General features: G+C 50.7%; 1 protein-coding gene across 1 annotated transcript; it reads left to right on the forward strand.

The window, feature by feature from the left end:
- Window positions 1-75: 75 nt before the first annotated feature.
- dtd1 (D-aminoacyl-tRNA deacylase 1) lies at window positions 76-6,066 on the forward strand. Its single transcript, XM_084684890.1, is given in 6 exon segments — window positions 76-247; window positions 594-684; window positions 991-1,249; window positions 2,857-2,958; window positions 5,906-5,977; window positions 5,979-6,066. Coding segments are annotated over 6 exon segments (651 nt in total). The 5' UTR covers window positions 76-204; the 3' UTR covers window positions 6,063-6,066.
- Window positions 6,067-10,513: the final 4,447 nt, after the last annotated feature.

The following is a 10,513-nucleotide window of genomic DNA, read 5'->3' on the forward strand; positions in this document are numbered from 1 at the left end:
ACTCAGTCATTTGTTTAATAATCTTTACGTTAAAATAATTTCACTTTTGCCGAATACATCCAGCAACTCGCTAAAGTAGGCTACAGTAGGTTATTGGAAATATCTTGAGTATGGTACTACCATATCTTGCCACTAGAGGGTAGTTACTCACTGATTGGAGCAATCGGAAGTTGAGAACGTGTGCACGCCAGCATAATCAAAACAATGAAAGCGATAATCCAAAGAGTGACTAAAGCGAGTGTGACAGGTATTTGTTTAGTTTCAATTTAAGTATTAGTAAACTATTTTAGGCTGTATTATTTCATTTAATCGTGTCAGTGACTTTCATTCAGTATATGGTTAGGCAAGCATGAACCCAGTTAGCATGCAGGCTAACATATGCTAGCCAACAAATCAATGTAGGAAATGTGTGTTTTACTAGCGTATACTATAACTAACAGCAGGATTTAGCAGCAGGCATTTACAAAAACGGCATGAATTGACGGACGGAAAGTTGACAACGCTGTCAGAAATTCACGCCAGTTAGGGGGTGAGCCTACAAGATGTCAATCAAAGCTATCAATCATCACTGTCAACTAAATCCTGTTTTACAGTGGGAGAGGAACAGGTCAGTTCCATAGGACGAGGTCTGTGTGTACTACTTGGAATATCGGTGGAAGACACGCAGAAGGATGTGGACTACATGTAAGTGCGTGTAGCACAAAACTCCTTATTCATGAAGAAACAAAAAATACATTATGCTTGCCGCAGTTGGGAGGGTAAATAAGTAAATAATTGCACGTATACTGTAGCTAGTTGAAGATTCATCTGCTTTGCTCAGCACAACTGTGAAGCAAAAATGCTCATTCATCTATTTACGCAACTAATTATTCTAGTTATTCCACTATATAACTTCCAATCCTCATTTATTCTACCCGGAATTGTTGTGTCTTTTTTTCTGTCTTATTATGTTCAATGAAGTCTGCTCTGTTTTGATCGACTGCGCACCAGTGTCAGAAAAATCCTCAACCTGCGTGTGTTTGAGGACGAGAACGGGCGCGCGTGGAGCCGGAGTGTGATGGATCGCGACTACGAGGTGCTGTGCGTCAGCCAGTTCACCCTGCAGTGCATCCTGAAGGGCAACAAGCCCGACTTCCACTCCGCCATGCCCGCAGAGCTGGCGCAGCCTTTCTACAACCACATGCTGGAGACCATGAGGACCGCCTACAAGCCTGAACTCATCAAAGGTTGGGGACTAGAGGACAGAACAGTACGGTGCATTACTTCGTTGATCTCCGTGGGGAATTGCACTCTTGACTGCAGCATAAGCAAACAGCAAAATACAGAAATACATCACACAGGGAAAATTCGAATCTAATCTGTGCAGTATTTGGAAACAGGAGGAATAGTATTGCAACTGTAAATTAGATAGATATTGTAAGTTATATAATTGTGTGCGTAAAATACGTGGTTGGGGGGGGGATGTGCTTAACTGTTGAGTCTGTATGACTCTGAGATAGGCTATGAGCTGCGTTTCTATAGTCTTACAATCCCTCCCTTCCTGCACTGTCAGTCACTACAGCGCCAAAACCCTTTGACAGATTGTTGATTGGGGGTTTTGTTGACTGGAACACAAGGCTTTCACCCGAAGGCCGTTTTCCATGGGAGCTTGTCTTTTCCAAAGAGGTCTTTCTCAAACATAGGAGTCCTACTCTGTTCAGCACCATTGTAGAGAAATAATAGGCCTCTACATTTATTCATTTAGCAGGTTATAGTCTAGGTTATAGTTCACAGTTTCAGTAAGATATATATATATATATATATATATATATATATATATATATATATATATATATATAGAGCAGGGTCATCTAAGGTTTGGGCCTGTTATTTCCTATGCCAGTGAATCACCATGGGGAATATAAGGACTGGGGTGACAGGCTGGCTGTTAGTGTGTTCATGCTGGGATCAGTATAATTGCTGGGGGACCTATTATAGTTAAAGGTTGCGGTGGTCTCCACTCTAGGGGGGAGGGGCTATATTAACCTCCCCAGGTTGCGGTGACGACGACGGTGTCACCGACGGTGACGGTGTTGGATCTGGGTCAGTCCACCGGGGAGCTGCAGGTGCAGGAGGACTCCTCGTCCTGGGTTAGGGACACTCAAGCTTCCCTAATTCAGCCTCCTCTCTCTGTCTCTCTGTCTCTGTCTCTCTCTCTCTCTCTCTCTCTCTCTCTCTGCAACCCCCCCTGCCTTGCTTTCTCTGGAGAGGAAACATGATGATGTAGCACTTTATTTCTCCCCCCCCCCCCCCCCCCCCTCCAAGTGTGTTCCCTCAGTACAGATGGTGTCATAAATCTACCCTGGTAAAGAAAGGAGAGCATTTAAGTTTTAACTTACTCCCCCCCCCGCCCACATTCCTCCTCCCCTCCTCCCCCCCCGCAGCTTGTCCCCGTTGCACCGCAGCAAGGTGCCACCTCCCTCCACCATTACGCTTTGAAGTAGATTAATAGGAGGCGCAAACTCTTGAATCACTGTTGGCGGTAGAGGGCTATTTTAGGAGAGCAACCATACCTGGGGGAGAAGGGGAAGAAATAGGGTGTGGCGCGCGCCTCTGAGGCCTTGCTGCTTGATTGGCTATCGGGGACAACCGCAATGCCCCTGTTCCGAACAATTATGATCCGTTGTATAGGACTGTCCTAACTCTCTCTCTCTCTGTCTCTCTCTCTCTCTCTGTCTCTCTCTCTCTCTGTCTCTCTGTCTCTCTCTCTCTCTCTCTCTCTCTCTCTCTCTCTCTCTCTCTCTCTCTCTCTCTCTCTCTGTCTCTCTCTCGGTCTCTCTCTCTCTCTCTCTCTCTCTCTCTCTCTCTCTCTCTCAGATGGGACAGTTTGGAGCTCACATGCAGGTACACATCCAGAACGACGGGCCGGTCACCATTGAGCTGTCGTCACCTTCCGTGCTCGCTACAGACCCCAAACAGGTACAGCACCAGGGCCCACAGCACCTACCAGTAGCATATTCCAATAGCAGAATGGATTACAGGCAGTTGAACTTCCGCGGTGCCCACATGTCCTGCGTCATCCCTCCCTCCACCACCGGAGGGCGACGCGTCCTCTCGCTGGGATCCCCATTCAGCGGCCCGTCCCCCCCTGAGCCGGGAGCGAGGCCCTCCCAGCTGACGATGCTGTGAAGGGGCCTGCCGTCGCCTCGATCCCCTGCCCTGGTCCTTCCTCTTACAGTCAGCCCTGAAAGCCCTCCTGCTGAGCACACTGCCAGAGGGCCCGAATGGTGGTCCGAAGAGAGTGTGTGTGTGTGTGTGTGTGTGTGTGTGTGTGTGTGTGTGTGTGTGAGAAAGTGTACAGTATGTTTGATTGGCACGGCCGCGTGTGTGTGTGTGAGAAAGTGTACAGTATGTTTGATTGGCAAGGCCGCGCGCGTGTGTGTGTGTGGCCACGCTCGCGCCGCAGGGGTCTCGTCTGACTCCCCACACTTGACCCACTCTGTTGCCATGGCGATCGCCCGATTCCGCTGCCCGGCTCGGTGTCATGCTGAGAATAGCGGCCCTTAAGTGGAATAATGATTCGTGCTGCATCGACTTGTGATGTGCGTTTCCTGCAGTGAGAGGTCAGGACCCTGTGGTACTTTTTCCTCCATACTGTACGCAGATATCAATCAGCTCCCTGGGAATGTATGGCGTCAGTTTTCATGAAGCCTATGGATAGAGTTCCAGTAGTGTCTGGCTATTAGGTGTATGGCTTTCCTGGTTGTCTTGTATAACGGAAAGACGACGTTTTATTCTGATTCCTTTCTAAGGTGACTGAGGATGGAGACGGAGTTGTGTAAGACAAGGGGGTCATCTAACCCAAAGGAATGTGAGCATGGATAGACTTTGTCTGCTCCTCTCTGAGACAGTTGGAACCCCAGCCAAGTCTGCCACGACCAATCAGGAAGCTGTCCGAGCCGGGGAGCTTGCCTCCCCAACCAATGGGCTCACGTTTTAGTCCGTCGAAGCGATTCTTGATTATTCTTCCCTGAATGGGATTCTAGTCACTTTTGTGGAACGATGCCAACATGCTTATGTGTGCTGAGACTAGGGAGTCTGTTCGTGTGTGCGTGTTTGTGTGTGTGTGTGTGTGTATGTACATGCGCCTGTCAGTGTTTTTGGTTTTGGCAACTTGTATTGCTGACCCAATGGGGAGATGTTAAGCAATCCTAAGAATTTTAATCTTGTCTCTTTGGGATTTTGTGGGGGTCAGGGAGAGGGAGAGAGAGAGAGAGAGAGAGAGAGAGAGAGAGAGAGAGAGAGAGAGGGAGGGAGAGAGGGAGAGGGGGAGAGAGGGAGAGGGAGGGAGAAATTTGGCCCAGGGTCACGACTGGGCACAGGGTAGTTCTGGGAGAGGAACAGGCTACCCTCTGACAGGGGAGGGGGACCATGTGGAGTTCTGTCCTTGTCTTTCCATGAATCAAAGCTTTATCTTAAGCCACAGTGGGCCTCAACCCAGCTAGCGATGACACGCAAACAAGACGAGTTATGCTCTGTGAAAAGTGTGAATGTTTCGGCGAAATGCACACTGTCAACCTACCAGGGGGTAGGAAGCGTTCGGAGGTTGATGCGCGGACAGGAAGCGAACAGACTCGGACTTCCTGGTGTGGGGAGGGACTCGACACAGCATGACAGGGGATGATGTCATAACAGAGGAGTCCTTCCTCCCACACACACACACACACACACACAAAGGATTTATCTTTCGCCGGGATCGCTGTCATCCTTCCTCCCTCTCTTTTTGCTGTTTGGTTTACAACTCTACAATGTTTCTGTCCTATGTAGGGGCTTACATCAGAGGGAGATAAGGATGGGAGGCGAGTTGCTCCTACAAGGGAGGAGGGGGGGGGGGGTGGTTTGAGGTGAGGTGAGGGTGTGTGGGTGGGTGGGTGGGTGGGGGGTATCCAACCAGATACATGGTGTGTTTTGTGTCTTTGACTTCACATCGTCAATAATTCAACGTTGGAGCAGTGTAGCGTTTTTTAGCCTGGCATTTTAAGTCATAAATACTGCATTTTCCTTTGGCTTTCATGAAACTTTTAGCGTATGTGTTTATAGGACTTTTCTTGCCAAGGCCCTGGTAGGCCGCTGTGGAGTGTCTATGTTGTGGTGGGGTGTATTCACTGAGCGGAGGGGAGCGGAGGGGAGGCGGGGGTCAAGATGGCTTCCCTCTTCGTTAAGGGGATTGATGACAATTGTGTAGAGGGGAGGCTGGAACGGTTATTCATGAATGTGACTGCTTTCATTGTCCTAACAATAACCTCATCATGAGAGTGATCAGGAGGATGCCTCAAAATAGCACCCACCAGTGAGGAGAGGAGCCATCTCTCTCTCTCTCACTCTCTCTCTCTCTCTCTCTCTCTCTCTCTCTCTCTCTCTCTCTCTATCTCTCTCTCTCTCTCTCTCTCTCACTCATGCTCTCTTCTCCTCTCTCTCTTACTCATTTCCCTTTTCTTTTTGTCTTGTTTCTTTTTTCCAGCCCAGCCCATCAACATGATCATCGTGTCTGATGAGAACAGTGCCCTTGGGACATTGTTTGGCTAATGTTAGCATTATCCTGAAGAATTGTCATGTTTGTGAGTCCGAATCCATCTCTCCCTCCCTCCCTCCCTCCCTCCCTCCCTCCCTCCCTCCCTCCCTCCCTCCCTCCCTCCCTCCCTCCCTCCCTCCCTCCCTCCCTCCCTCCCTCCCTCCCTCCCTCCCTCCCTCCCTCCCTCCCTCCCTCCCTCCCTCCCTCCCTCCCTCCCTCCCTCCCTCACCTCCCTCACCTCCCTCCCTCACCTCCCTCCCTCACCTCCCTCACCTCCTTCACCTCCCTCCCTCACCTCCCTCCCTCCCTCCCTCACCTCCTTCACCTCCCTCCCTCCCTCACCTCCCTCCCTAGTTAGCCAAACAGGAGAAGCAGCAGCAGAGGAAGGAGAAGTCTCGCTCCAAGGCTGCCTGTGAGGGAGGCAGGGGAGAAGGCCACCCCGCGCTCCAGACAGGACCCCAACGCCAGCAGCGGCGCCGACGGAGACGTGTCCTCCGAGAGGGAGCCCTAGGACGAGACGGTGGGGGCCCGGCCACACACACACACACACACAGACAGACAGACACATGACCTCAGCTCTCCACCCAGCCTCACAACCTCTCAGCTCACCTTCCTTGAGCAGCCCTATACCCCCAACACACACACATGCACACACGCATAACGTCCCTGGTGGGTCCCCCACAGCTGAAGTCGGGGTGGGGGTGGGTGGGGGTTGGGGGGAGGCGGGGCCTTCGTACTGTACCTTCCTGGCTGGTAGGGTGGGAGGGGGGAAGGGGGAGTGGTGGGTGGGTGGGTTGGGTTGGGGACTCTGGGTAAATAAGCCCCAAGACAGCAGCATCAGCAAGGCATCAGAAGCTCCTTACATAAGGCCACTTTGTCTGACTGGGAACGGAAGCCACAGAGCATGCACAGGCAGAGAGAGCTGGGGGAGGGGGAGAGGAGAGGGGGAGAGGGATTGTGGGGCAGTGAGAGGAGGAGAGACTGGGAGAGTCAGATGGAGGGGAGGGAGGGAGGGATTGAGAGAGAGAGAGAGAGAGAGAGAGAGAGAGTGACAGATTGAGAGAATTCTTTTCCCTTTCCCCTTTTTCCATGGGCACTGCACAGCCAGGAGTTCCAGAGATGTGTTGGGAGAGTTCAGGGGAGGCGTGGGGGTGGGTGGGGGAGGGGGGGGGGTGAGATTTGGAAAGTAGAGGGATGTCAAACAAGGACTTTGCTGCGTTCCGTCACTGAATCTTTTAAAAAGCAGGAACGGGCTCCCCGAGGTTTGCTTAGGATGACTTAAACATGAAGCTGCCGAGTACACTCCCCTCCTCCTCTCTCCTCCTCTCCCTCCTCTCTTCACCTCTCCTCTCTTCTCCTCTACTCCTCTCCTCTCTTCACCTCTCCTCCTCTTCTCCTCTTCTTCTTCTCTCTTCTCCTCTTCTCCTCTCTTCACCTCTCCTCCTCTCTTCTCCTCTACTCCTCTCTACTCCTTCCTCTCCTCTCTTCACCTCTCCTCCTCTCTTCTCCTCTTCTTCTCTCTTCTCCTCTTTCTCTCCTTGCTCCTCTCCTCCTCTCTTCACCTCTCCTTCTCTCTGTTTCTCTCTTCTCTCTTCTCCTCTCTCTTCTCCTCTTCTTCTCTCTTCTCCTTTCCTTCTCTCTTCTCCTCTCCTTCTCTCTTCTCCTCTACTCCTCTCCTCCTCTCTTCACCTCTCCTCCTCCTCTCTTCTCCTCTTCCCCTCCCCTAAACTCCTCCTTCCTTTCTCCCGTTCAAAATGAGCGGGCGTTGGTGAGCGAGCGAGCGGTCTGTGTGTCCCTATCTCTCGCTCTCTCTCTTCCTCTCTTCCTTCCTGTTCTCTTTCTGCTTCGATTAAAATAGCAGGTTGTTTTAGTGGAGAGACAGCTCGCTGAACTTTACTCGGACTACATCTGCGGCGTTACGACTCCAAACATGCACTTTAAGGCTCTGACAGGAAAGTTCAGAGAAACTGACGTAGCACGGTTCATGACACGAATCCCTTCCTTGCAATGCCGTGTTGTAACGGCTACGCGTGTCATTCAGAAGCGAAAATGTGGAGCGTGACCGCGGTGGTGTTTGTTTTGTTTCTGCACACAGGACCTCGTTGTGGGGGCGTGGTGAGTGAGCCAGCTTCCCCATGATGGCCCCCACCTGGACTGACCAGGCCACCTGATCCTGAACTGGGGGACACAATTAGGCTTTCTTCTTACTCTCTGTCTCTGTCTCTCTCTCTCTGTCTCTCTCTTTCTGTCTGTCTTTCTTTCTCTCTCTTTCTGTCTCTCTTTAACACTCACTCTCTCTCTCTCTCTCTCTCTGTGTCCTTCTTCCTCTCCCTTTCTCTCTCTCTCTCTCTCTCTCTCTTTATTCACACTGTACACTGGGTCTCTCGCCTCCCTCCTCCACCTCTCCCTCCTTCCTTCTCTCTCCATCCGAACGCCCGTCACGGGGGCCCAGCCCGAACCTGGTCCCGCCCCCTCTGCATGGGGCGTGTGATATGCCCACCAAGAGTTCGACAACAGCTCCACCTTTCACATTCTGATTGGTTGCTTGCACCTAGACAGGTCTAGGAAGTAGTGCTCAAGTAGGGGTCTGGTCTGGAGGGGGGGGGTTGTTCAGGGTTAGTATGAAATATGAAGCATTTATGTAACTAAAGCAGAAGTGAACTAAAGTTGACGTAGTCGCCGTCGAATATTAAGATGGAGTGGAGGACAGAAGTCTGCTGGTGGGGGCAGAGAAGACCCCCCCCCCCCCCCTTCCTCCAGGACTCAGTGTTTCAGTTAGGGCTCAATACTTTGCTATTTATTCGTGTCACAGTGACGATTTGTCACTGCACTAATGTGCAACTTGGGGATTTGAATGTGGAATGTCATTCGTTTTATAAAAGATAAATATGATAAAATATTTACAAAAAAATGTTTTTTTCTTCCTTTTTTTGTGTGTGTGTGTGCCCAGCTGTCCCCAAGAATTGAACCAGACCTCTTCTTCATGTAAACATGCGCCCCACCAGCTCCTCCATACACCTCATCATATAGGGGATATCTCCCTCCCTCTACCCCACATAGCCACAACCCGCCAGTCCCTCACCCCCAGTATTATTCAGTTCATGGAGCTATTCCTGTCCCCTACCTTAGCGATGTGCTGAGCGTAGGGTTTCTCCCCATGTTGTTGCTTGAACAGGAAGGGAGCAGAACAGGCTCCCTGGATAGGGAAGACATGACCCAAATATGTCTGGAGCAACCGCTGTGTGTTGTGTGTGTGTGTGTGTGTGTAACTACAGCCTCCGCGCTGTGTCGAGCGATCCCAGACTGGAGGTAACTGGCGGTGTGTTATTGTGTTATCACAGCAGGAAAGAAGGTGCTGTATTATTGATGCCAGCACACACACACACACACCGGGAAAGCAGGGAGATAGAGAGGGTGATTGCCTTTCGGTTGGAGAAGATGAGGGTATGATTGTGGAGATGATATGGGGAGGACGGGGGAATCTCAAGGTCTGGCCGTGTGTGTGTGAAGTGTGTATGTGGCCCTCATGCATCTGTGCAGCGCCTTAGCTTATCTGTCCTGTCCGTGTGTGTAGGCCTATTTAAATACATTCAGGCCCTACTTATCCTGAGATCCCTTAGCTGTGAGCCAGGGCAGGACTGGTGGTGGGTGTGGTGTCACTCTCTCACACACAAGCACACACACGACAGTCGGACATGGGAAAGTGGGTGAAATTCCAGGCATTCTCTTCACATCTGGGACTGTGGCGCTTTCTGCATCGTCCTCTCCGCTGCTTTATCTCGCATCTTGCGTCTGTGTGTGTGTGTCTCTGTGTGTGTGTGTGTGTGTGTCTGTGTGTGTGTGTCTCTGTGTGTGTGTCTCTGTGTGTGTGTGTGTGTGTGTGTGTGTGTGTGTGTGTCTCTGTGTGTGTCTCTGTGTGTGTGTGTGTGTGTGTGTGTGTCTCTGTGTGTGTGTGTCTCTGTGTGTCTCTGTGTGTGTGTGTGTCTCTGTGTGTGTGTGTGTGTCTCTGTGTGTGTGTGTCTCTGTGTGTGTGTGTCTCTGTGTGTGTGTGTGTGTGTGTGTCTCTGTGTGTGTGTGTGTGTGTGTGTGTGTGTGTGTGTCTCTGTGTGTGTGTGTGTCTCTGTGTGTGTGTCTGTGTGTGTGTGTGTCTCTGTGTGTGTCTCTGTGTGTGTGTCTGTGTGTGTGTGTCTCTGTGTGTGTGTGTCTGTGTGTGTGTGTGTGTGTGTCTCTGTGTGTGTGAGTCCTTTGCCAAGCCCACTGGCTATGGAAAAACAATTTAACTGGATTTAATTTGTTGCCCCCTCCCTCCCTCTGCTCCACTGCCCCCCCCCCCCTCCACACACACACACACACCCCTTCCCTCCTCGTCTTTCTTTTCTTTTGTGCGCCCTGGAGACGCAGGAAATTCGTCTTGTTTAGTAACTCTACCAGTTAGCCAAGGCTTCCTCTCCTTTTGGTTAGGTAAGTTTTTGCTGCAGGCTAAGGACGTAATAGTGTCGTGGTTGCACTTGCATGTCGGTTATGTCCGTGATGTATCTAAAGGTGTTCTGTCGTAAAACCTTTTTTGCGAGAGAAGAAAATAGCCGTTCTAAATAATGGACGGACATAAACACAGAACTTTCTTTTCTCACATTCCTCCCCCTCTCTCTCTTTCTCCATCCTTTACTCCCCATTATTAAGTCCTTCTCTTGCCATAAAGGGTTAAAACAAAGACACAATGAAACTGAGTTGCCCTAGAGCCCTAACCACTTTTTCCATTCTTGCTGGAAACTTTCCAGTGCTATTTATAAGGAACCTCAGTCTTGACAATCAAGAAAGCAGTGTAGCCTGCATCAAGCAGAATTATTGGACAGGGTCTCCGAAAGTGGGATCTTAACGACTGCACGACTCAGCGTAGCCCGCTGTGTGGCTGCCCAATGGTGAACTAGAAGTGGCATGCATTAATTTGATAGGAAATCATGG

Source organism: Hypomesus nipponensis, chromosome 21 (assembly GCF_054491055.1).
Source record: "Hypomesus nipponensis isolate SF chromosome 21, ASM5449105v1, whole genome shotgun sequence".
Lineage (NCBI taxonomy): Eukaryota > Metazoa > Chordata > Actinopteri > Osmeriformes > Osmeridae > Hypomesus > Hypomesus nipponensis.